Source organism: Phacochoerus africanus, chromosome 4 (assembly GCF_016906955.1).
Source record: "Phacochoerus africanus isolate WHEZ1 chromosome 4, ROS_Pafr_v1, whole genome shotgun sequence".
NCBI classification, from domain to species: domain Eukaryota; kingdom Metazoa; phylum Chordata; class Mammalia; order Artiodactyla; family Suidae; genus Phacochoerus; species Phacochoerus africanus.
Window position 1 is genome coordinate 77,052,956 of NC_062547.1, and position 25,591 is coordinate 77,078,546.

The 25,591-nt window shown below is 59.7% G+C and overlaps 2 protein-coding genes across 6 annotated transcripts; both read left to right on the forward strand.

Moving 5' to 3' along the window:
- The first annotated feature begins 423 nt into the window (after nucleotides 1-423).
- MBD3 (methyl-CpG binding domain protein 3) lies at nucleotides 424-10,167 on the forward strand. Of its 5 annotated transcripts, none has more exons than XM_047777691.1 (7): nucleotides 424-578; nucleotides 5,078-5,237; nucleotides 5,744-5,881; nucleotides 6,769-6,859; nucleotides 7,105-7,282; nucleotides 8,433-8,636; nucleotides 8,809-10,167. In XM_047777691.1, exons 1-6 carry the CDS (start codon nucleotides 565-567, stop codon nucleotides 8,629-8,631), a joined length of 780 nt encoding a protein of 259 aa, XP_047633647.1. In that variant the 5' UTR covers nucleotides 424-564; the 3' UTR covers nucleotides 8,632-8,636; nucleotides 8,809-10,167. The 5 variants fall into 5 exon arrangements, with proteins under 5 accessions (XP_047633647.1, XP_047633648.1, XP_047633649.1 ...); XM_047777690.1 differs by having other exon boundaries at nucleotides 446-674; XM_047777692.1 differs by having other exon boundaries at nucleotides 8,433-10,167.
- Nucleotides 10,168-16,330: 6,163 nt separating this feature from the next.
- Nucleotides 16,331-24,986, forward strand: MEX3D (mex-3 RNA binding family member D). The gene is made up of 2 exons (XM_047777694.1): nucleotides 16,331-16,919; nucleotides 22,796-24,986. Exons 1-2 carry the CDS (start codon nucleotides 16,346-16,348, stop codon nucleotides 24,163-24,165), a joined length of 1,944 nt encoding a protein of 647 aa, XP_047633650.1. The 5' UTR covers nucleotides 16,331-16,345; the 3' UTR covers nucleotides 24,166-24,986.
- The last annotated feature ends 605 nt before the right edge of the window (nucleotides 24,987-25,591 follow it).

The following is a 25,591-nucleotide window of genomic DNA, read 5'->3' on the forward strand; positions in this document are numbered from 1 at the left end:
TGGGTCTTGGAATGTGGAGGTGGGTGATCACCGACAAGGCCCCCAAGACGTAGTTGCCAGGGTGTAGGGGTGGCGGTCCAGCCCTGGAAGGGGATCCTCGGAGACAAGCGGAGCTGTGGAGGCAAGGAGGGTCGCAGAAGAGAGACGGTGGCTTGTAACTGCTAACCTCGCTGTGACAGTGCGCTGCTCGAGGGCAGCCCAGGGCGCAGGCGCCAGACGGACAAGCCGCGCGCCGCCGCAGGCCCCGCCTACAGGCCGCACTATGATTGGCGCCGCTGCCATAGGGCGGAGCCGGCAGTCGCAGGCGGGGCGGCGCCTGCGCAGCACGGGGCCCCGCGCGCGGGCGGGTGGGCGGAGCGGGCCCCCCGAGCGGGGGCTGGCGAGCGCGGGGAGGGGGCCGAGAGGGCGGCAAAGCCGGCGCGCGCCCGGCTGGGGGCGGAGGGTGGGGGCCTGAGGGCCGGAACAGCCGCGGCAAGTGGCGGCGGCATCGGCGGAGGCAGCTGAGACGGCGGCAGTGCGCGGGGGTCCGGGCAGCGACGGCGGCGAGCCGAGGAGGCGGGCGCGATGGAGCGGAAGAGGTGGGAGTGCCCGGCGCTCCCGCAGGGCTGGGAGAGGGAAGAAGTGCCCAGAAGGTCGGGGCTGTCGGCCGGCCACAGGGATGTCTTTTACTATAGGTGAATGAACGTGCCGGCCGGGCAGGGCCCCAACGGGCGCCTCCCAGCGGCCTCTGCGGCGGCCTGGGTGCCCCGACCCGGGCCGCGGCCTGGGCCCCGCGCGTGCGTTGTGCGTGCCTGCGTGCGTGCTGGCGCGCGGCAGGCGCCTGGCCCCATGCGCGTGCGTGCCCGCCGGGGCCGAGCCCAGTGCGCGTGCGTACCCGCCGCGGCCCCTGCTCAGCGTGCGTGCTCTTGCAGCATGGCCGCATGGCTCTGGGACAGGTCCCCGGCTGCTGGCGGCCTTTGTTTGGCCGCCGCGGGGAAGCGGCCGGCTGGGCGAGGGGCCCCCTGGCCCGGGCCAGACGCCGCTGGGAGGCGGGGGTGGGGGCTGGGCTGTCCCTTTGATCCGCGTGGGGCGCTCCAGGGGCGGCGTGCGCACCGAGGCGGGTGGCGAGCCAGGGGTTCGGGGAGCAGCGTTCGACCTGGAGGTCTAGGGAGAGGGCTAGCTTAGATGCAGTTTCCTGAGCCCTTCCCAGGGTGGCCTAAACCCCGCAGCATGTCTTTTAAGAGCCACCCCTCCCCCATCCTTGGGCGCGTTTCAAGATCAGCGCCCCCCTTGGCTTTTGGCTCCTCCAGCCGCCAGATGGGGGATATGAGATTTGTGGGCTCTTCTCATCCAAATTGAAAGGGGGGCTGCCCTTGGCTTTGGAGAAGTGACAAGGATCCTTCTCCACAAACAATTAGTAGGCGACTGGAAACCCAGCCCCAGACCGTCGGCCACCTGCTGTTTGCCTTCTTCCTTTTTTTTTCCTGACTGGTGGAAGATGCTTTTGTGTCTGAGCCAGCTTTGATGGCTCACTCCCCTTTGCTTCAGGACTCTGGAGAAAGGAAGGCAGGCAGGACACCTGCCACGTGTTGAATGCCTGCCCAGTGGTGGGGTTGTGCAGCAGGTCCTGGCCTTGCTAACCCCTTTTGGAGGGGAGTGAGTAAGGATGTGATGGCACCTTGTTCAGAACAAGTTCAGGTTCTAGTTTCTGAAAGGGGAAACAAGACTGACATCCCCCAGTGTGAGCCGTATTTGGCTGGGATCCCATAACTTCAGGCATGAGATGGTGGAATTAACTTAAGCATTTCTTAGAGGTGTGTGTGTGTGTGTGTCCCCCTTTACTGCCACTGTGAGATCACTCCATTGTTGGCTCTTTAGAAAACCTGACTCCTACTTCTGTAGTCCTGTAGTTCTACAGTGCTGTAGTTTGGTAGTCTGTGAAGAGGCCTCAGGCCAGGACCTACCTGCTCATTTAATTCCGATCATGTTTGTTGCTCACTTCCTTTTAGATCTAAAAACCAAGGCAAGGAGTTCCCGTCGTGGCGCAGTGGTTAATGAATCCAAGTAGGAACCATGAGGTTGCGGGTTCGGTCCCTGCCCTTGCTCAGTGGGTTAACGATCCAGCGTTGCCGTGAGCTGTGGTGTAGGTTGCAGACACGGCTTGGATCCTGCGTTGCTGTGGCTCTGGCGTAGGCCGGTGGCTACAGCTCCGATTCGACCCCTAGCCTGGGAACCTCCATATGCCGCGGGAGCGGCCCAAGAAATAGCAAAAAGACCAAAAATAAATAAATAAATAAACACCAAGGCAAGTCTCAGCTTCTAGTCCTTTGTTAATTTAATGGATGTCTTTTCAGCACCTGCTGGGGGCCTGTCCCAGTCTTTTTTCTGGGAGTGAGACCCAGGCCCTCCCCTCCTGGGTGACAGCTGGTGCCCCAGCCATCACCCCATTCCTTTCGAAGTTACAAGTGATGACGTACACAGAGATGCAGGATCTGTGAGGGACAGATGATGCGGATGCCTGCTTGAGCGAGGGCCAGTCAGGGAGTGCTTGTCTGAGGAAATGACACAGAGCTGAGCCCCGGCCAAGGAGCTGGGAAAAGTGGTCCAGGGAGTGCAGACAGCCTGTGCAGAGGATCAGACACTGAACTGAGGCCAGCATGGCTAGAGGGCCCCAGACCATCATCACCCACTCCTCGTCCCCACCTGCTAGGAGCCTCTCAGGGCCTCAGCCAGTGGGATCCCACTGCAAGGCCCTGTCCTGAGCACTGGGGTCTGGTGGTAGGAAGAGCTTCAGACTGAGGCTGGACAGGTTGGATCTCAGTCCAGTGGGAGGTGAGGGCATATAGGGGGGTGGGTGCGACAGGTCCATTGCTCTCCCAGCCCTGGCAGGTAGGTGATCTGGGGAGTATGTGATAGGGAACCTGTGGTATTTTCTGGAATGTGGGTCCTTGGCCTTCCCACCACCTGCTGGAGCCACTGCTGAGTCAGGCAACTGGGCAGGGATTTTCCTGGTTCTCTTAATGCAGAGGGAAGGCAGATCTCAGGGGCCCTGAGTGGGACAGCCCTATCTTTGGATCCTAGCCCTGCCCCTAGGGATGTGGAACCTGTGATTTTTCTGGTCCAGAGAGTGGGAGGGAGCAAGGATGCTCTTTGCAAGATTGTCATACAGGCAGGTAAGGTAGGGTGACCTCACAGACCACCCTATGGAGGCGTCCCCACAGAGCCCTCTGACTCGGCACCAGGAGGTGGGGAGGGGGCCACTGAATGAAGCAGCCTCATTGCCTAACTGTCTATCAGGCAAAAGTTGAGGGCTCGTGGGAAGTTAGTGCCTTGACCGGGGGAGTCATTTTTTGGATGTGTGGAACAGGACTTTCAAAGACAGAAATCTGCTTAGGAGAGCAGAAGGTGCTCAGCAGGATGCTGTAACCAGCTGCAGATTGCTGTTTGGGTCTCACTTTGGAGATACCACACTTCCTATACCTCCTTCAGCCTGTGTCCATGCTAGGCACTGGCTTCCATGTCCTTGGCCTGCCAGGTACCAGCCCAGCAGGTTCTAACGGCTCCAGTGCTTCAGGGGTCCCGACTCAGCCCAGAGCTGCCCTCTTTCCAGCTTCTGGCTGCCTTTCTGCTCTCCCAGGTTGGTCTGTTTTCATAGAAAGGTCACAGTGCTTGTTCTATATGTGTGGTTTTACTAAATCCAGAAGATTTTTCTTTCCTTAGATAAAGTATCAGGGACATCTTTTGTCTATACAGATCTGTAAAATCTATTTTTAAAATTGAAAGATAAGGGAGTTCCTGTCGTGGCACAGCGGAAATGAATCCAACTAGGAACCATGAGGTTGCGGGTTTGATCCCTGGCCTCTCTCAGTGGGTTGGAGATCCCGCATTGCCCTGAGCTGTGGTGTGGGTTGCAGACACAGCTTGGATCCCACATTGCTGTGGCTGTAGCGTAGGCCAGCAGCTGTAGCTCTGATTCACCCCTAGCCTGGGAACTATATGCCACGGGTGCAGCCATAAAACCAAAAAAAAAAAAAAATTGAGAGATAAGGAATTCCCATTGTGGCTCTGTGGATTTAGAACCTAACTACTATCCATGAAGTTGAGGGTTTAGTCTCTGGCCTCACTCAGTGGGTTAAGGAGCCAGCATTGCTGTGACTGGTGTAGGTGGGCAGCTGCAGTTCCAATTCAGCCCCCAGCCTGGGAATTTCCATATGATACAGGTGTGGCCCTAAACAAACAAACAAACAAAGAAAAAAACACAACTAAAATTTGAGAATTCCCATTCCATTTCAATCTCTGTCCAACTCAGTAGCTGTTGGGATGTTCACCCCATTGTACAGCCACCTCCACCCTCTAGTTCCAGGGTGGTCTCATCACCCAAGGTGTCAGCCCTGTGCCAGTCAGCATCCCTCCCAGTTCCCTTTGCCCTCCTGTCCTTGGATGTGTCTCTTCTGGATATTTCTCATCCATAGGCTCACACATTTTGTCCTGTGTCTACTTCTCTCACTGAGCATCATGGTCTCAGGGTCGGTCCCCTTGGTAGCAAATGTCAGTGCTTTTCTCCTTTTTACGGCCGAATGATGCTCCCGTGTGTGGAGGGACATGTAGCCTGTTTTCACTCTGCCTGTTGTGAGTCACCATGCTGTGAATAATTGGATGTAAGTTTTTACGTGCCTGTGTATTTTGATTTCTCTCGGATGCTTAGGGGTGGACTTGCTATTTAACTGTTTGAGGACCTGCTAGGCTGTCTTCCAAAGTGCTGTGCCCTCCCCGGCCCAGCCGTCAGTGTGAAGATTTGCTGGGCCCAGGGCCAGTCACTCCCAGTCACTCTCTGAGCATGCGTGGCAGCTTTTCCTCGAAAGGCGAGTTGCCTGTGCTGGTCCACGCAGCAAGTAGGATTGCAGAGCTTCACAGCCAGGTTTACAGCGCCTGGTTTCAAGCTTTCCTGACAGGTCAGGCCTGGGCAGCTGTTTGGGGTCCTGGCCCCAAGACTTAGCATGAACTTTTACAGCCCAGCCCTAGGGCCCTGCCATGTTGGGGAGAGGGTGGAGGTCGGCCCAGCACATCTCGGCCACTGCTGACCCCTCTCTGTCCGCAGCCCAAGCGGGAAGAAATTCCGGAGCAAGCCCCAGCTGGCACGGTACCTGGGTGGCTCCATGGACCTGAGCACCTTTGATTTCCGGACGGGCAAGATGCTGATGAGCAAAATGAACAAGAGCCGGCAGAGGGTGCGGTACGACTCCCCCAGCCAGGTCAAGGTGAGCCCCGAGGGCCTGGGCCACTCTCTGAGACCCACGTGTGGGGAGAGCCTCCTCTTAGCTTAAAGGCATAGCTCCTCGTTGAGGGAAACTTTGGCAGCCACAGAAAAGCAGAAAGAAGGTAGGAAACCAGGCACCGTCTGTCCCCAGGAACTACTGCAGGCCCACCTCCCAGGCCCTAGGAGGCAGCTATTGTCCACACTTGATCTCCTGGTCTCTGGTGGGCACCTCTTGAGTTTGGGGGGTTTTGTCCGGCATGCCCTGGCTGCAGAGCAGACCTGGCCGGAGTGCCTCCAGGCCCGTGCTCCTCAGAGAACAAGGCAAGAGGGCAGGTGTATGTTCCAAGCTCCCTTTGTAGCCCCACCACAGGAGTGGTCTGAACCTCGATTTGGCATTGCCCCCAGATCCGTGGGTGACACAGGGCCTGTCCCCCAGAGCTCAGGAGGACACAGCCTAATTGCTAACCGGAGGCCGGCTGAGGACCCTGCACATGCATGTCTCTACAGGGCAAGCCTGACTTGAACACAGCCCTCCCGGTCAGGCAGACGGCATCCATCTTCAAGCAGCCAGTGACCAAAATCACCAACCACCCCAGCAACAAGGTGAAGAGTGACCCCCAGAAGGCCGTGGAGCAGCCCCGGCAGGTGAGCCCTCACACACGCCCTGTGGTCACGGCAGGAGGCCCAGCTCGCGTCAGGCGGGTGCCAGAGCTTGGTCGGTCCTCAGGCTCCAGGTCCCCCAGGGCTGCAGGAAGCGGAGCCAGCCCACACGGGGGCACGGGGGCCACCTTGGACCTACCATTCTCGAGTAGGTCAAGGAGAGTTGTGTTAAATAAGATCCTATGAAAGCAGTTTTCTGACCTGTTTTTCAAAAACTGAGAGTTACACTATGCAGGCGTTTTCATGTGTATTTACAGCGCCTAGTAAACAGTGGGTGTGGGGGCTGGGCCAGCAGGAGGCTGCGGTTGGCATCAGGGGACACACTCGGGGCCCCGCAGATCCCAGGGGCCCCTGTCATCGCCGCTGGCCATAGTGCCATTTGGGTGGTGGCCTTCCAGGTAGCAGTTGGGAGACCCGTGTGTCTTCTTGTCCAGGTTCAGAACCACTCCCGTTAGGGTGCTCTCCCTAAGGTCTCAAGGTGAAGCAGAAGGTGCGAGTTTGTCGTACCCTTGGGGGCTTCTGGGTCCCCTGTCAGTACCAGGCAGTGCCCATGGACCACGCTCAGGCCATGGCAAGGCCGGCTGAGTCTGTTCACCTGGGGCCCCCAGCCACTGGGCCCAGGGTGCAGGTTGGACCTCTAAACTCCCAAGTTCAGAGTGAGGGGAAACACTGTCCAACGCAAGTCTGATGTCTCTGGAGTGGCCCCTCCTGGGTCCCATAACTTCCTCCTCTCCCAGTCAGGTGCCCAAGCCACCCGACAAGTGTGGGGGGAGGTCAGAGATCACGCTGAGACCACTGTGCTACCTGGGGTCACTTTGTGGGGTTGGACAGCCTGGCTATCCTGTTGTCCTCACATTTGTCTGTGGCGGCAGCTGTTCTGGGAGAAGAAGCTGAGTGGCCTGAACGCCTTCGACATCGCAGAGGAGCTGGTGAAGACCATGGACCTCCCCAAAGGCTTGCAAGGTAACCCAGCCCTACAGCCTGGTAAATGGCCGCTGGTAACCCAGGGTGGGCCTTGTTCCCTCCAGCCAGGGCCAGTCAAGGTGCACCTTACCATGGAGGCACGGGCAGGGCCAACTGCAGCTCGGCCAGTGGGGGTGGACTGGAACGGCAACTGCAGGCTGTTGTAAAGGGAGGTTTGGGGACACAGTTGAGACCCAGGGGAACAAGGCTGGTTCCGGCAGTGAGTGTCCTCCTGTGCCCTGCAGGCGTGGGTCCTGGCTGCACAGACGAGACACTGCTCTCGGCCATCGCCAGTGCCCTGCACACCAGCACCATGCCCATCACTGGGCAGCTCTCAGCCGCCGTGGAAAAGAACCCCGGGGTGTGGCTCAACACGGCCCAGCCGCTTTGCAAGGCCTTCATGGTGACGGACGAGGACATCAGGTAGCGCCTGCCCCACCCTCTGCTGCGCTGGGTGTGACACTGACGTGGCCGGGGCAGGCGCAGAGCAGGGGAGTGTCAGGGGCTGCCTTTGCAGCAAGACTTGATTATTCCATCAGGCAGGCGCTGGTGGGGGCTGCCTTCTCAGGATAGGACAGGGCTCCCCTGTGCCCGGCCGCACGAGGGCGCACCCCACCCCTGCTCTTGGCACCTGAGGCCTCTGGGTGCTTGCAGGGGGGTTGGGGGTGGGGAAGTTGGGAACAGGCTGGGTGGGGGAGGAGAGGCGGGATGTCCCAGGCCCTGGGTGCTGGGCCAGCCCTTGGCCAGAGCCCTGTGGGTGGTGTCTGGGTGCAGGAGGAGCCATCTGGGAAGGCCTCCCAGAAGATGGCTGGAACCTGCTCTGGGTCAGAAACACCCAGGAGGATGAGGCAGTAGGACGCACATCCTTGTTTGGCTTAGAAACCACGGAGCACAGCTGAGTTCAAGAGGAGGCAGGGTCTTGAGGTGCTAGAAGCCACAGGAGCTGCTCTTGCAGTATTGGGGAGGTGGTTTTGGGACTGGAGCTCAAGCCAGGTGGTGTGAGGGGAGCCCTGTGCCCATGAGAAATGAAGACACCACAGCCCCTTGTGTATGTCGCGGGCAGCTCCTCCCAAGGGGAAGGGCAGGTGTGAAAGTGTAAGGAAAGAACACAACTTTCAGAAAAGTACGTGCAAGTCTACTGCTGAGCAGAACTTGTAGAGAGAGAAGGTCATTGACTTGAGAAGCCATGTCACGGGTCAGGCAGTGCGCTTGGTCCTGCTTGAAGAGGGGGTCTATGGCCGGCAGCTGTGTGGAGAGGGGGGCACCCCCACGGTGTTGGCGGGAGGGACTGGCCAGCAACAGTCAGTCAGGTCCACGTCGTGAAGGTGTGGCTGAAGGCAGCAGGGAGGGGACGGGGGGACCTGCAGGTGCTGGGGAGCGGGTGATACAAACACAGGGGGGAGGGCCAGGGCCTGTGTCTGTCTGAGGACGGGGTGGGTACCCCATCCAGAGGCCGCACCAGATCGGGAAGGGAGACAGGTTCCAGGGTAGCTGTCCCATGTACTTCTGCATGTCCTTCCTGGTCTGCCCCGAGGCAGGATGTTCCCTGGCCAGCAGGTCTGTGTGTCCCCAGGAAGCAGGAAGAGCTGGTGCAGCAAGTTCGCAAGCGGCTGGAGGAGGCGCTGATGGCCGACATGCTGGCCCATGTGGAGGAGCTGGCCCGGGACGGCGAGGCCCCTCTGGACAAGGTGGGTGCCGACGAGGAGGACGAGGATGAGGACGACGACGAGGAGGAGGAGCCTGACCAGGACCAGGAGATGGAGCACGTCTAGAGCAGGTGCCAGGTGGACCCCAGGCCATATCATGCACTCCAGCCGTGACTGCAGGATGGGGGGGCGGTCCATGGAACCTACCTCTGGGCAGTGGCAGCAGTGCTGGGCTGGCACATCCCCAAGAGTTCCTGTCTCCATGGAGAACGAGCTGATGGTGTGCTCTTCCTGTCCCAACAGAGGCCTGCCCGCCAGGCCACCTTCGGACTCAGCCCTTGCCACGCTGGGACCAGGCTTGGTGGCCCAGCCCAGCCAGGAGGAAGGTGGCTTCTCCTCACCCTGTCCAGGTGTGTCCCCTCCCCCAGGTCTCGGGGGCACGGCTGGAGGATGGCCCTTGCCCGTCATACCTGCCACATTTGCTCTTGTCTCATGAGCCTGGGGCCATCACTGCGAGTCGCTCCAGGGCTCTGTCTGCAGCAGGCCCTTCGGTGGGGTCATCGCTCACTCTGGACGTAGACCAACTGGTCCCTGCGGCCACTGTCCTGGGCTCCTCACACAGGACAACTGCCACCAGGCAGCCTGTAGAGCTCCCCATGGGGCTGGAGAAACATTTTGGAACAGTCTTGCCTCCGGACCTGTGCAAGCGAGAAGTCACGTTCAGGGTCCCCATCAGCTCTTCCACAAGGGGTGCGGGAAGGCTCCCCTGTGCCCACTGGTGGGGCAGGGCACACCTGAAGCAGATGGTTCCTTCAATAAATCCATGGGACAAATGAGGCCGGATGTCCCCGTAGCTGCTCCACCCTCTGTGTTGGCCTCATGTGGACAGGAACTCCGGCCTTGGCGCCCCGGGGGCACAGCTGGAGGATGGCCTTGCTGTCTGTCCAACTGCCTGACAGTCGATGCCATGGATGGAGAACTACTCAAAGCTGGGCCCACCAGGCCAGGCTTCTGAGGCAGCCTTCAGCAGGGACAGTGACACTCACCTGGCAGGGCGGGGCCTCATGCCTCCTATCCCTCCCGCGTCCCTCCTGAGGCGTGTTTCACACTTGGGCCCAGGCAGCAGCCTCGGCCAAGCATCGGGTTTAGAGGCCATCAGAGTCCTGCTACTTACCTCCTGCAGCCGGAGTGCCCTTGGCCAGGGCAGCTTCCTCTGCCTTGAGTGGACCCCAGCCAGCTCCCCTCCCTCAGCTAGAGATGTGAACCATGGGCCAGTGGCACCCCACAGCCAGCCAGCCTTGTCTCAGCCCTGCCTTGTCTGCAGCTGACTGACAGGGGGCCCAGGTCACTGCCCGTTTGGCCACTCTGAGCTGTGCTGTGGAGGGCTTGCTGGGCAGGGATGATGGTGACAGTGGGAGCCCCTCAGGGCAGTGGCTCGCTGCCTGGTCCCAGCCAGGGCTCTGGCCCGGAGGTTGGGCTGACCACATCCTTCCAAGTCAAAGCACAAAACCCTAAGGACCGTGAACTCTGCCCCGCAGAGGCTGCAGTACCAATGCCAGGGGCCAGGAAGACCCCTCTGCTGAGGCTGCGGCACTGAGGGAAAACTGGGTGGGGCCACACGAGGCTCCTCTGGTTGGCATCGAATAAAGCGTGTTGGGCAAATGTGGTCTGGACTTTGGTTTATCCACATCCCAGAGTTTGTGTCAAAGTGATAGGAGCCTCCCTGGCTGAAGTTCGTTATCCTGTCCTAGGCTGGGACAGGAGGGAGCAGTGGGCAGCCACACAGCCACTGCCCCCAGCTTGTCACCTTCCTGGACCCCCAGTGCTCCTGTCCCCATCTATAGCTGGTCAGGGCCTTGGTGCCCAGACCCCTTCTTACACTCCTGTGTGGGGCTTTCTGTCCCCAACCCCCAGCAGCCCTTCTGCCTGCGTCCTCTGCTCTGCAGTCAGCCCCGGCTGCCCACAGCTACCCCTGGTTTCCAAGAGGAATCTAAGGCTCAGGGGTGCCAGCTGGGAGAATTCAGCAGGGCCCCTGCAGCTGACTGCCCAGCCTGTGGCCACTGAGAAGTCCTGAGCAGCCACTTACTGCAGGACCTCAGTAGGTAAGTCAGGGCCCAGCCCCCCACCCATCAGCAGTCAGGCCTGAGGGTGAAAGGCCACCACTGCTGCCACACAATCCTCTGTGCCCCAGGGTGTGTCCAACCCAGCTGCTGCCCTCCCACATACCACCCTCCCTCCTGAACCCTCCTCTATCCAGCGACCCCCTGGCAGCCATGGACTAAAGGGAGGGCTCTGGCCTTGCCTCTACCTGGTGCATGGCTACCCTGGTACAAACTGGGTCAGGAGTTCGTGAACTCCACCTCCATGTCCCCTGGGCAACTGCAACAGGTCACCATCAATATAGTGGCTAAAATGATAGCCTGAGGTCAGGGGCCTCATGGAGCTAAACCCAGGCCTGAGCAGGGCTAGTCTTTCCAGAGGCACCAGGGGAGAATCATTCGTTTGCTCCTTTTCCAGCTTCTGGAGGTGCCTCATCCCTGGCTCGCGGCCCCTTCCTACATCCTATTAGCCAGCAGCAGGCGATGGTGCCTGAGGACAAGTTGGAAGTTTCCGGGTCAGGGAAGAGGCAGCAGGACGTGTAGGAGCAGAGGGACCAGCTCACTTGAATTTCTAGAAAAGTCCAATAGGACCCCACCAGCCACATGTGGCCATGGAAGTTTAAACTGCTTCCAACTAATTAAGCATTGTGTTCTCAACTACCCTGGCCACACTTGCTAGTGTCTACTGAGTGAACAGAGTGGATAGAGAACAAACATCACACCTTTCCACAACAGGGATTCTGAGCCTTGGCAGGGGCAACACCCGTAAGTTCAGGTAAGTTTTGTCAAGACCTAAGGGGCTTGGGAGTTCCCACTGTGACTTAGCGGTAATGAACCTTACTAGTATCCATGAGGATGTGGGTTTGACCCCTGACCTCACTCAGTGGGTTAAGGGTCCGGCATTGCTGTGAGCTGTAGTGTAGGTCACAGATGCTCCGATCTGATGTGGCTGTGGTGTAGACTGGCAGCTCCAGCTCTGATTCGACCCCTAGCCTGGGAACTTCCGTGTGCCACAGATAAAAAAAAAAAAAACCAAAAGAGGAAAGGCTTAAGGGGCTCAAAAAGTGATTACCGAAGTGTCTATCAACAGATGAATCCATACAGAAAATTCAACCCTTCGATACATGGAGCATCAGCCTCGAAGAGGAGAGAAGCACTGACCTCGCTACCCCATGGATGGACCCTGAGAACACAGTGCAAGAAGCAGACAGAAACATGCTGCCGTGGTAATTAGGTGTCAGCCTGACTGGGTTAAGAGATGTCCAGATAACTGGTAAAACATTTCTAGAAAAAATGAGCATTTGATTCCGTAGACCGAGTAGAGATCCATCCTCACTAACTTGGGCATCATCTGACCCTTCAGGGGCCCAGATGGAGCAAAAAGGCAGCAGAAGGGCAAGTTCTCTCTTTTTTTGAGCCGGGCTGTCCCTCCTTTCCGGCCTCATGTGCTGGAGCTTCCTGGCTCTCAGGCCCTTGGCCAGGGACTAATCACACAGCTTCCATAACTGCTTGGCCCATTCCTGATATGTCTCTCATAAATGTCTACATATAACCTGTTATCTCTGTTTCTCTGGAGAGGTCTGACGGATATGGCCGCAGAGCATGTGAGTCCATGCTTGGGAGATGTCAGGAACAGGTAAATCCATGGGTCAGTGGTTGCCAGGGGCTGGAGCGGTAAGAGGTTTGGGGGTAATGGCTCAAGTGTACTGGGTTTCTTTTTTTGGCTGATGAAAATGTTCTAGACTTGATAGTGATGATGGTTGCACAACTCTAAAAAGCACTGAGCCCGCATCCTAGTGGCCACCCGAGTCACTGCAGTGACAACGCCAGGTCCTTAACACTGCGCCATCAGGGAGCTCCCCCTTGACTATTTCTTACTCTCTCAAAATGTGACCTCGAAGGAGGCACCACTGCCACTCCACGTTGGGCACCACTGGAAGGGCACAGGGCAGCTAAGCTCAGAGCCAGGCTCCTGCCAGGCCTTGCTGGCCGTAGCCATCTTCATCACAGTGTTGTGCTTTTTGGGTATAGCTAAAACTCAAAAAAGGTCAAGTACCACTAAAGTCCCCATGGTGGAAGAGAGCCAGGCCCAGCCCTATGCTCCCCAAACCCAGGATTTCAATGGTTTTGGTGGCTGCTCCTGGCATTTTCCTCTATGCCTCTAAATGGATTTGTGCAGCTTTCCCCCAGTCCCTCTGCTTCTTCTGCTTGCTTTTCATTCTCCTCCCCAGCCCCTGACAACCAGGAACCCGTCCTCTGTGTCTGTGGATGTGCCTGTTCTAGACATTTCCCATGGAGTCACACACTGTGTGTCCTTCTTTGTCTGCTTCTCTCACTGAGCATCATGGTCTCCAGGTTCGTCCACACGGTAGCGAGTGTTGGGGCTTCTCCTTTTCAGGCTGAGTGATGCTCCCATGTGTGGAGAGACCACATTTGTTTATTCATCTTCCTTGAGGACACATCTTTCCTGACATTGATGGTTGCCTCCTTTAGACTTTAAATCTATGCAGAAGTAAAGAGAAGGTAAAGCAGAATCCCAGGTGCCCCCAGCAGACTGCTCACAAGCCCTGCCATCTTGCTCCTCTCCCTGTCCACCTACTCCCCACCCAGGGGGATTTTGATGCTGTTTTCATCGACAGAAATTTCCAAATGAATCTCTCATAGGAATTTTTTTAAGTTAAATATTTTTATTGTGGAAGGTTTTGAGATACACCAAATAGACTCATGAAGTCCACAGGTGCCAATACCTGGCCTCAGCATGGTGCCAGGGTCCTGGTTACCTCCCAACCACACCGCTCCAGATCCCACCTCCCTTGGTGTTTCATTCCAACACTGTCTTAGAATAAGCACACCCAGAGCAGGGTTGATTGTTAAGTGACCGTCTCTGCCCACCGCCTACACTCACTAGGGAAACATGGCATGGGGGAGGTGGATCTCAGCTGGGTGGTTCTGCACCCGGGGGACATGTCTGAGGACATTTGGGGCTGTCACATCTGAGGAGCTGTGGTGTGTTGCATACCCCCCCAGATATGTTCATGTACCCATCCCTAAACCTGAGGATGTGATGTGACCTTGTGTAAAAATAGGGCCTTTGCAGATGTCACTGGTTAAGATGAGGTCACACTGGAATAAAGTGGCCCTGAATGCAATAGCTGGTGCCCTTATAAGAGGAAAGGACACACACACAGGGAGATGAAAGCCATATGGCACAGAGGCCAAGACTGGCATGATGTGGCCACAGACCAAGGGACACCAAGGGTTGCAGGCAGCTCACAAAAGGTGGAAGAGGCAGGAAGGATCCCCCCCACTGGAACCCTCAGAGAGAACAGCCCTGGAGTTCCCTGGTGGCCTGGTGGTTAAAGTTCCAGCGTTGTCACTGCTGTGGCTCTGGTTGCTGCTGTGGTGCCAGTTCAATCCCTGACCTGGGAAACTTCTGCATGCCACAGGCACAGCCAAAAAAATAGAGAACAGCCCTGACTAGGCAACACCATGATTTTGGACTTCAAGGTTCCCAAATGGGGAAAGTGAATTGGTGTTTTAAGTACCCCCATGTGTGCTAACTTGTTAAGACCACAGAAAACTAAGACAGAGTCTGGGGGAGAAGGGACTCCTGGCATTGAGGAGGTGGGAGTCAGGGAGGCTGCTCCACACCCCACAGTGCCTGGAAAGCCCCCAGAGAATGACTTGGCCCCGAATGTCCAAGGGCCCAGGGCGGAGCTGTGCCTTGGGGTCTAGCACTGCCACTTCATTTGTAGTTCACCCTGGTCTGTTCATCCTTCCCTCCATCTTATTTCTGGTGCATTTTAGTGCCCACTCAGGCATCATCTTCTGCCCCTCTGAAATATTCTTCAGTGTACAAATCACTTATAGAGGTCAGTGCAAAAAGACTTTCAAAGAGCATCACCATAGGGTCATCATGAACAAATACATACAAACATCCAACAGGTCAGTGTCCACATATCCCCAACTGCACGTTGAAACAAAACTCTGGAGCCCCAGTTCTCCCCTTTCTGTCTTCACTCCTGTCCATTTGTTGCCTGACAGCCTCCTTTTAAAATCATTGTCTTGGGAGTTCCTGTCATGGTGCAGCAAAAACAAATCTGACTAGGAACCATGAGGTTTTGGGTTCGATCCCTGGCCTGGCTCAGTGGTGTAAGGATTGGGCATTGCTGTGACCTGTGGTGTAGGCCGGCAGCTGTAGCTCCGATTCACCCCCTAGCCTGGGAACCTCCATATGCCGCAGGTAACTAAAAAAAAAAAAAAAGTTGTCTTTGCTCCTGATGGCCGGCTCCCCCCACACCCCGGTAGCTACAGTCAGCCCCCCTGAGTGATCCCCCAGCCCCACCTTCCTCACCTTCCTGTGGTAGCAGGAAGGTTTCTTCATTTACTTTTCCCCTCGTTTTGCTGGAGTGCATTCTGCAGTATGCAAAGCTAATTTGAGGACTTCAGGCCTGTCACAGGAACTGGGCTAAATGTGGCCTGAAAGTCAGGAAAGACATTAGGGGGAGGGAGGGTTCCAGGAACAGGGACCAAGGCAGAGGACTGAAAGCTTCCATGGAAGGAGGGGCACCTGCCAGGGAAGACAGTGCCAGAAGAGAAGTGGTGGATGACGTGAAGGACCATCAGTTGACAGCTGTGGCCAAAAGACTACATGGGATCGAGAGGGGTACCCAGGTTGGGTAAGGATGTCAGTGGACCCAGAGGAGAGGCCAGTGCTGGAAAAAAGGGGCAGGACGTCCCCTTTTCCACCCAGAGAGCCCATGCAATTGGCCTGAGGTTCTGCAGACAAGCTGGGATTGGGGCAAGGGTTCCCTGGGAGACTGGGAGGAGGCAGGGTCCATCCTACTCCCAGACCATCCGTTTACCAAAAGAAATCCCATAAGGGGAACCAGACTACCATTCCTTTGCCCCAAAGGAAAGAAGAGACTGAAGGGCCGCTGGCTGAAGGGCTGCTGGGACAGGCTGCATTTAGAGGTGGGCACACTGGGCTGCTCATCAGAGGGAGGTGCTCAAGTCCGAGGGCTCTGGCCAGTCGAAAGCAGCCCAAGACAGGAAGCACCAGCTCGTGCTGCAGTCTAGGCTCGGGGCACACTCCCGGACTGGGGGATTTAGGTGCCTGTGACCTCTCTGGGAGGCCCCTGAGGCTAGATGCCTACGGAGACCGCGCTGGGGAAAGGGGCCAGAGTCCGAAGCACAGCCCGGGCGCGAGGGGCCTCGGGTGATGGACCTCGGCCACGGGGCGGGGACTGAGGCGGGGCGCCTTCGCGCCCGGAGGGCCCAGGCAGCCGCGGGCACTTACCTGCGGCCGCGGGCGCACGTGCCAGCGCGCCCGGGCTGTCTGAGCGCCCACGGCAGGGGTGGCCAGGCCACGTGACCGCCCCTCCCGCCCCGCGCGTGCGCCCTGCCCGGCGCCCCATTGTTGGCGGCAGCCGCGTCACGGGGGCGGGGCCGGGGCGGGGCGGCCGGCGGCCGGAGGGAGGCGGCGGGAGGGCGGAGGAAAGCAGCGTCCGCGCCGCCGCCGCCGCCGACGAGCCGCCGCCGCCGAGGAGCAAGCAGAGCCGCGCCGCGCCGCCGCCGCCCGCGCCCGAGCAGCCCCGCCGCCGCCCCGCCCCGCCGCTGGATGCCGGCGGCCGGCGGCCGAGCTCCCAGAGGCGGAGGGCGGCGGCGCGGGCGGCGGCGGCGGCGGCGGGGGCGGCCGGCGGCCGAGAGGCGGGAGCGCGGGCCCGAGCGCTAGCGCCGCCATGCCCAGCTCCACCGGCCAGCCCGACGGCGGCGGGGGCGCGCGCGGTGGCGGGCCCGGGGCGGCGGTCGGCGCGGACCCCAGCCCGGCCCCCCCGCCGCCCCCACCCGAGGGTGCTGAGGAGGCCGCGCCCCGGCCGCCGCCCGAGCCCGACGACGCGGCTGCAGCGCTGCGCCTGGCCCTGGACCAGCTCTCGGAGCTGGGGCTGGGGGGCGCGGGTGACCAGGACGAGGAGGGGGCGGCCGCGGGCGGCGGGGACGGTGCGGCGGCTGCGGGCGGGGGCACAGACGGCGGGACCGAGGCGGAACCCGCGCCCCCCGACGGGCCCGAGACGGGCGCTCCCGGAGTGGCCGTGGCCCCCGGCCCGCTGCCGCTGCTGGAGCCCGACGTGAGCCCTCGGCCGTCGCCGCCCGACGTGTTCGCGGGCTTCGCTCCCCACCCCGCGGCCCTGGGCCCCCCGACGCTGCTGGCCGAGCAGATGAGCGTGATCGGCAGCCGCAAGAAGAGCGTGAATATGACCGAGTGTGTGCCCGTGCCGAGCTCCGAGCACGTCGCCGAGATCGTGGGTCGCCAGGGTGAGTGGCCGCCGTCGGGGGCGCCGCCCCCGGGGGTCCCTGCGCGGCTCACCCCAGGAGGGGCCGCCCAGTCCAGCCCGCGGCTGGACGCCAGATCCCAGCCACGCCCCGCGTGGACTCGGGCCTCAGTGACCGCTTATGCGCCTTTGTCCTGCCGCTGGCCGAGGGAGAAAGTTGGGCGCAGCCTCTGCTCCTCCCCCTCGAGTCTCCAGCCCCGATACCGCCTTTGTCTGGGCGCCTCCAGCCTGGAAAGGCCCCAGCGTGCAGCTCCCTGCACGGCCCTGGGCCGCGGGCGGTCGCATCCAAGGGATAAGGGGGCTGGGCTGGGCATTGGGAGCTCCACACCCAAAACTGGCACGGGGCGGGCTCACTCGGGTTTAGTGGGGGGGGGGGGGTTGGAGCAGGGGCGCTTAGGCAGGGTCAGGAGTGAAGTTTGGCTCACAAAGAGTGTACAAGGGGACTTGCCGGTCTGGGCATCCTTCTGGGGGCAGGGGCAGGATTGGATGAGAGAATCTCTACCCTGCTTTCCGTCCCCAGCAGGGATTTGGGGGGTGCACAAGACCCCCTGGAAGTCTCTTTTGAGGTCCAGGACCACAGCCCTCCCTGCCCAGGTGGCCAGCAGCGGGGCCAGGGTCTCGGGGTCCCAGAGCAGCACTGTTGAGCCTCCCAGTGGCCGCCCCATTGTTCTCTTTGTTAGAGAGCCAGGCTGAGATTTGCAGGGTGACATCAGGCCGGCGGCCGCTCATTGGCCCTGGAGCTGTGGGGCGGGCGGGCCGGAGGGTGGTGGGCAGTGCCCAGCCCAGCATACACCCACCCACCCTGTTAGCTGCCTGCCCACCAGCCTCAACTTTCTCCTGCCTTCCTGCCCCCCCCTTGTGGCTCTCTGCTGGTCAGCCAGGTTCTAGAACATGGGGTGTGGCCTGGGCGGGGCTTAAGGTAGGGCTAAGGGTCCAGGCTTCTGGGCCCTGAGTAATAGGAGCTAAAGAACGGTGCAGGGGGCTTGAATTGCAAGGTGACCTGTCACCCTAGTGGCCACAGGCAGGGGACCGGGGGATGCCCCAGACACTGCCCTCTACTAGTTCCAGGTGGGTGGGTCTGTAGAGTCGGCCAGTACTCTGGCTTTGGAGGCAGGTACATCCAGTCATTCATTTGTCCTCCCCACATGTGGACACAGGAGAGCCAGGCGTGGTGCTGGGTCGAGGGATATGCTCTTAGGAGTGAGAGGAACAGGTAAACTGTTCTCTGAGCAAGACCACGCCTGGTCCTCTGCCACCCTCTTAACACCTTCCTGTTCAGGACACTCCCTCCCTGCCCCTGTCCCCTGCAACTGCACTGGGACATGTGACAAGACTGCTGCCCTGTGCTGAGTGTCCAAGAGCCTGTTTTGGGGCAGATGTGGAGGCCGAGGCCTGGGGGCTGCTGCCCAAGGTCACTAGGCTGATCTGCTGGGAGGTGGAGCCTGAGGGTGAGTTCTGTGAGAATGCACGTGTTGTGGCACCCAAGCAGGCAGAGTGGCCTCAGCCACCCAGGTGGCAGGGGTCAGGCAGAGGGCCCAGGAGTCTGGTGGCTGGGTCATCAGGCTCCGCCCTGTCCTCCTTCATGTGTGTTTGGCACCTGGTTATTGGGTGCCAGCCTGGGTTCTTACTGGTGGCAGACTCCAGAGGTACACGGGCCCTGAGCACACTCCCCAGACTGGGGTGGCTCTGAGCATGAGCACCTCCCTTGGGGTTTTTGTGAGGTTCTCGGGCAAAATGCTGCTGCTTCTCCCAGCCCCGGGCCAGCACACAGTAGCCACCCCATTCGTGGGGCACAGGGCACCAGGGAGAGGAGCTCGAATGCCAGGACAGGTTGGCAGCATCACAGCTACCCTTGCTCTAGAAATATCTGTGATTCCCATATTCTCCCACCCTGGAAGATTCTTCCTGCCCCAGCCTTTCTCCTGGTCACCCACTCCACTGTCCACCCTCGGGGTCCTTGGACGTGAAACCTGTCCCTGCTAACTGCTCCACTGGGCCTAGTGCAGGGCCTGGCCTGCCCTGAGCTCATCCTTAGGGCAGGGTGGGAGGGGCACACCTGCCCAGTGGCCTCTGCCCACCGGAGCCCCACACCTGAGGTCGCCCTTTCCCAGACACCCCCCTCCTGTCCTGTGAGCCTCGGTCTTCTCCCCAGATGGGGGTCCATGCCCCCTCTGGGGGGTCCCTGGAGTGCACTCTCCTCCCCGAGGCTGGGAGGCCCAGAAGGTACCCTGGTCCCACTGAGGAGGTCCCAAGGCGTCACCAGAGAGGACTCTGCCACTGCCAGTCACAGCCCAGGAGGGAGAGGCTGCCAGAGACTGTCAGCAGGGCTGGGACTGGAACCCTGGTTGCTCGAGCTTGGGCTGTGCTGCAGGGAGCAGGGCTGAGCCTGGAAAGAACTTCCCACCTTCCAAAGCACCAGGGTTGGGGGTCGCGGGGAGGTGGCCCCCTTCTACAAACAGGAGAAGCGGGAATGCAGAAGGACAGGTGGGGAGGCGTCTCCATCACCAGCTGGTCAGAAAAAGTCTGGGGGTTGCCCTATAACCATGGACCTGTTTCCTCTGAGATTCTCCCCTGTGCCCTTGCCCAAGTTCGGGGCATGGCCAGGCTTGTTGGGGTTGGGTCTTCAGTGCCAGGCCAGGGCCTGAAGCACAGCAGGATCATGGTTAGGAATGAGTGACCTGCCTGCCCCAAGGTCTTCTCCATGTCCCTTGGTGATGGGGGCCTCTTGGCTTGCTGCTCCTCTCTCTCCCTTGTGCATGGCCCACCCTCTGCGGGTGTGGCATGTGGGCCCAGGGCCACTCTAGGGGTGGTGGGGGCCTACCCTGATGTTCTTACCTCTCCCCCGTGAGGCATAGGAAAAAATCAACTCCTGGGCTGAGTTTGGGGGTTCCCCGTGTTGGTGAGTGTATACACACCCTGCCCCATCTGCTGGGAGTTTCTGTGTCCTTGATTCAGTCCTGCTCTGGGGACAGCACCCCCCAATGTTGGGGCTAGCAGTGTATCAGGCTGACTTGTCGCAGCCCCAGCCCACTTCTGCACCTCTGTCCCCCGTCCCCTTAGCCAGAAGCGCACTCCCACAGGCAGCCTCCTTTCCAGGGTGGCCCCCTCAGCTCCGCCACACTTCCTTGAGGTTTCCTTGAGAAGTGTGGCCATGACCACCCGCATGGGCTCCCTTGGGCAGAGCCCGTGTTGCCTGGTTCCCTGAGTGCCCAGTGGATGGGTAGCCTCAACCCTAATATGGGGTCACATGAGCAGCAGGGCAGGAGGGCTGCCTGCATTAGGGACCCATGGCCCTGCCCCACCCCTGCTGCAATGGGGTGGGTGTTGCTGGGGCAGGGCCCAAGAATGCATTTCCACTGTGCCCCCCAGGATTACTCCTAGAGCCCCAAAGTCCTGGTTTCTGCAGCCCCACCCCCTAAGCTCTGCCACCTCGAGGAGTCTTAGTGTGGGTGGGGCTTGGAGTGAGCGTTTCAGCTGAAGCGTGGACTGTGAACTAGGCTCTGCTTGGCCACTGAGGGCTCTACCCAAGGCCACCCTCTGGGCCAGGGCAGGATAGGGGGAGGTGAGTGGACAGCTGCCGGGCTCCTCCCTGGCCCTGACCCATCGTGGCTCGCCCTTCTCTGCTGCCCCTTTCCAGCCCCCTCCCCTATCATCTCACTCATGTGGAGACATGACCCACAGCCTGTGGCTTTCTAGGCTCTCCCAACACTCTGGTCCAGGCCTCCTGCCTCAGCCCTCCTTGAGACTGGGAGCATGGCTCACTTCCAGCCATGCAGAGATCTGGGTGTGTGTGTGTGTGTATGTGTCCGTCCGTGGTGTCCCCAATCTTCAGTGAGTCCTTGGCCCTTCCAGCCTCCCTTCCCTTCCCTTAACTTAGGTTGTTGGAAGCAAACACTTGGGGAAGGTTGTAATTCCCTCTCCACCTGCCCCTGAGACCCATGAGGGCAGGTGCTAGCCTTGGGCCGCTCTCCAGTCCTCAGCCTGTCCAGTCCTGCCCCTAGACCTGGGAGACTGTTGCTGCCCTTCTTTGGCAGGTGAGAAGCCTGAGGCATGGGACAGTCCCTCAAGTGCCCAGAGCAGCCCCCAGTGCTCTGGCCCTTGGAGCATAGTCCCCTAGCCCCTGAGAGTTGAGAATGTCAGACATAGGGTATGAGGATAAACTCTGAGAAGTGGCAGGGAGCTGGCCCCACATAGTCATGGTGGGCTTCCTGAAGGAGGGCGTGCAGGACTGCAAAGTGATGCAGAAAGGAGAGGATGGGGTGGGGGGGGTGCAGCAGTTAGTGCATCGTTACAGATGGGGAATGTCAGGAGGGGCCTCCTAGCTGCCCAGTGGGGGCAGCCACAGGTCAGGTGCCTTGGGGTTGTCAGTGGGCCCCACAGCCACCAGGGGGAGGACACCAGGTGGGTGGGGAGGGAATGGCTGGGGACCAGGAAGTGGGGCCAGGAGATTGGGAGGAAAGCAATGTCTGCTAACCCTCCTTCCCAGGGAGATCTCTGACCCCCACTCTCCTGTGCAGCTTTTACCTAAACCCCTCGATAGAAGGCTGTAGCCCCCGCTGCCCCTTCTCTGACTTCTTCCTGGCAGACAGCAGTCCTGGTAACTTTGTATCTTCCCTTGCTGGAGAAGTTAGCCACACTGTTACTCTGCTCAATGCCACCCTCTGTTTATGTAGAAACAATATCTGTGTCCCTTTGGCCTCCCCAGAACTTGGAGGGGACTCTCCCAGACTCCCAGACCCAAACTCAAGAAGTCTTAAAAGATTCCCCCCCAGGGTGGGAGTTCCCTGGTGGCTCAGTGGAGTAAGGATCTGGCATTACTGCTGTGGCTCAGGTTGCACCTGTGGCACGCAAGTTTGATCCCTGGCTTGGAAGTTTTTGCATACCAAAAGCATGGCCAGAAAAACAAAAAAACAAAAAACCTAGCTATGGGGTGGGGGTGTCAGAGACTCTGGCAGGTGGTCTCAGAGGCTGCTTCCCCCACACCACCCCCACCCCCACCAGGGCTGCCTTGACACTGGGTGAGACACCTGGTCGAGGACGGCACAGGACTGAGCCTTTCCCCCAGGGGCACTCCAGCACCTTCTGCAGGGTCAGCCTCCAGCCTGGGCAGGAGCAATAAAGCCACAGGCTGCATCCCCAAGCTTCCCTTCAGCGGCTGCCACCACTGAGGCCTTTTGGGGGCGGGTCACTTGGTCAGAAGGAAATCCAAGGCTGTTTCCACAATCAGCCTGGTTTCTGCACACAGCCGGCTGTGGGCAACTGCTGTCCTAGGGCTGACAGAATGAACTCGGTGGCTTGAAACTCTAGAATCCTCACACCCTTCCTGAGGGTGGGAATGTGAAATCAAGGTGTCCACCGTCCAGGTTCCCTGCAGAGGCACTAGGGGAGAGTCTGTTCCGGCCTTTCTCCCATCTTCTGCTGGTGCCAAAGGGCTTGGCGTGCCTGGGCTTGTGGCCGTCTTCTCTGTATGTCTTTCCTCCCCTATAAGGATTCAGGGCCCACCCTACTCCAGTATGACCTCATCTGAGAATTACATCTGCAAAGCCCCTATTTCCAAATAAGGTCACATTCTGATGTTCCAGGTGGACATAAATTTGAGGGAACACCTTTCAACCCACAACAGGGTCCCACCTTGCCTTTTTGCCAATCCTCCTGTTATGGGGCAGGGGGAGGCAGGACCAGAGGGGAGACTGAGGTCGGGGTTGGAGGAGGGAGTCTGAGCTTACAGTGGGAAGGTGGGGGCTCTCAGCTCAGGGCACTAGCTGTCCCCTGCAGCTGCTGCCAGGAGGGGCTGTCCCAGGGAGGTGTCCCTGCCCTTACCGTGTCTCCACCCACCCCATTCCCCCCCACCACCTCCAGGGTGCAAGATCAAGGCTCTGCGCGCTAAGACGAACACGTACATCAAGACGCCGGTGCGTGGGGAGGAGCCAGTCTTCATTGTGACTGGCCGCAAGGAGGACGTGGAGATGGCCAAGCGCGAGATCCTGTCGGCTGCCGAGCACTTCTCTGTGATCCGTGCCACGCGCAGCAAGGCTGGCGGGCTGCCTGGCGCGACGCAAGGCCCGCCCAACCTGCCAGGACAGACCACCATACAGGTGCGCGTGCCCTACCGCGTGGTGGGGCTGGTGGTGGGGCCCAAGGGCGCCACCATCAAGCGTATCCAGCAGCGGACGCACACGTACATCGTAACGCCCGGGCGTGATAAGGAGCCGGTGTTCGCTGTGACCGGCATGCCAGAGAATGTGGACCGAGCCCGAGAGGAGATTGAGGCCCACATCACTCTGCGCACGGGTGCCTTCACCGACGCAGGCCCGGACAGCGACTTCCACTCCAATGGCACCGACGTCTGCCTGGACCTGCTTGGGGCAGCCGCGGGCCTCTGGGCCAAGGCCCCCAACCCGGGGCGACGGCCCCCAGCGCCTACGGCCAGTCTCCGAGGGGACGCTGCCCTGGGTGCCCCAGGAGGCCCCGAGGCTTTCTATGCCGGCAGCCGCGGGGGGCCACCTGTGCCCGTGCCGGTCCCAGACGCGGGCCCCGCCAGCCCCTACGGCGCCTCAGGCAACGGGGGCTTCACCTTCGGTGGGGACGGTACCGGGGCTGCTGCGGGGCCACCGGCCCCGGAGGACTGTGACTTCGGCTTCGACTTCCTGGCGCTGGACCTGACCGTGCCTGCCGCGGCCACCATCTGGGCCCCCTTTGATCGGGCTGCGCCCCTGCCGGCCTTCAGCGGCTGCTCGGCTGTCAACGGGGCCCCCGCGACCCCCGGCCCCGGCGCCCGGCGCAGCAGTGGGGCAGGGACACCCCGGCACTCGCCCACACTGCCTGAGCCCGGCGGCCTGGGACTGGAGCTCCCGCTGGCCCGCCGCCCCGCACCCGACCCGGTGGGTGCCCTGCCTTGGCGGCCCCCGCAAGGTTCCCTAGCGTCCTTCTCGAGTGGCTCCAGCTTCTCCACGGCCACTTCACTACCCAGTGGCTCCTCGGCCTCCTCGCTGGACTCTGGCGCCACCGAGAGCAGCCGCAAGCCCCTGGCCGCCCCGCCCCCCGCCCCCACCGCTGCCCTGGCGCGGGAGTGCGTGGTGTGCGCGGAGGGCGAGGTGATGGCTGCGCTGGTGCCCTGCGGTCACAACCTCTTCTGCATGGACTGCGCCGTCCGCATCTGCGGCAAGAGCGAGCCCGAGTGCCCGGCCTGCCGCACGCCCGCCACCCAGGCCATTCATATCTTTTCCTAGCCAGTCACCTCGCCGCACCCGCGGGCCCAGGCCATCCGCGGGCGCGGGGCGGGGATCTCGGGGCGGGCGGTGGGGAGGGGGGGGCGGGCGGCGTGGCCAGTGTTACAGACGAGCTTTAACTCCGGTCCCAGGCGTGGAGACGGCGACCCGGCGGCCCAGTGGCACCTCAGTTCTTAACAAATGACAATATTGAGTCGACAGGTTAAAATAAATCAGAGAAAAGGCCTGCTTGCCTGCTTGCACTTTTTATTTAAGACACCCCCCCCCCCACGCTAGGGTGATCTTTTTAAGAAAAAGAAAAAGAGGATTTTTACAGCGCTCCTTTGTTCTTTTGTATGTAGCAGATATCCATTTGACAGTGTTTTCCCGCGGTCTTAGCCTCTGCGGAAACTTCCATGAGGAGGAGGGCTCCCTTTTTGGGGCCAACCCCTTACCTGTTAGTATGTAAGCCAGGCAGGCCGAAGGGGGGAGGGGGGAGGGGTGTCCAGAACTTTCTAACTTTTTTTTTTAATTATTAATCCCCTTCTGCTGTGTTTTCTGTTGTCAGTTTTTAAATTTTTTAATTGGTTTTTTTTTTCAAACTTTTACTTTTTACCTCTTGTGAATATGTAGGGAATTTATAGGGAAATATGTACTTTATGGAATAAATTTTAAGAACTAAAATATATTTTATTTTAAATAAAGTAACGGACCTTTAATCTTACACAGCTAAATTACTGATTATATATTTGCTGAGCTGACCTGAGTTCAGAAAATTGTATCGAGAGTTTTATTTTTTGACTTCAAAAGCCTTCTTAATAAAGTCTTTTTACTACATGTGAGCCCTTGGCCTGGTGTGGGGCGGGTGGACGTGGGCAAGGGAGGGGTGAGGGTGGGGGCTTAGATCCAGCCCCTCGCCCCCCAGTCTTCCAGATGAAGGAATTAGGGCTCAGGAGACTCCAATTCCAGGCTCTTCTGTAAGGCCTGTGCTGTGGGCACTGAGTCTACAGGGAAAGGAGATCTAGCAGGTCCCCTTTTCCTGAGGCTTAGGACCTTACATCCCTGGGGGACAACCAACCGTGGGGATAGCCATGGTGTGGAGGGGGTGGTGGTGGTGGTGGTGGGCGGCCCCTTCTTGGGCATTTGCCTGGCTCTGTGGTGTGTGTGGGACCCCTCCCCAGCAGGACCGGGCCACCTGACAGTAGGCAGATGGGTCCTAACGCTTCTCAGCCCCTGAAGGACATCTGAGTGATGAGCCACAGGCATTGTGCCCTACATCCCCCAGTCACCTAGCTGGGGGCAGAGGACCATGGCCCATGGGGCCAGCAGATACAGTCCAGGACGGATTGGCCGGGAGGCAAGAACTGAGGGACCATGGGTTAGCATGTTGGCAGCTGGTGGGTGCCAGCAAAGTTCCAAAGGCAGGGAAGGGAGTTCCAGGCTGTGT

Coding starts and splice junctions, on each gene's coding strand:
- MBD3 (XM_047777689.1), top strand. CDS start 565: ATGGAGCGGAAGAGGTGGGAGTGCCCGGCGCTCCCGCAGGGCTGGGAG. Junction 5,882..6,768: donor CCGTGGAGCAGCCCCGGCAG/GTGAGCCCTCAC, acceptor CTGTGGCGGCAG/CTGTTCTGGGAGAAGAAGCT. Junction 7,283..8,432: donor GTGACGGACGAGGACATCAG/GTAGCGCCTGCC, acceptor GTGTGTCCCCAG/GAAGCAGGAAGAGCTGGTGC.
- MEX3D (XM_047777694.1), top strand. CDS start 16,346: ATGCCCAGCTCCACCGGCCAGCCCGACGGCGGCGGGGGCGCGCGCGGT. Junction 16,920..22,795: donor CGAGATCGTGGGTCGCCAGG/GTGAGTGGCCGC, acceptor CACCACCTCCAG/GGTGCAAGATCAAGGCTCTG.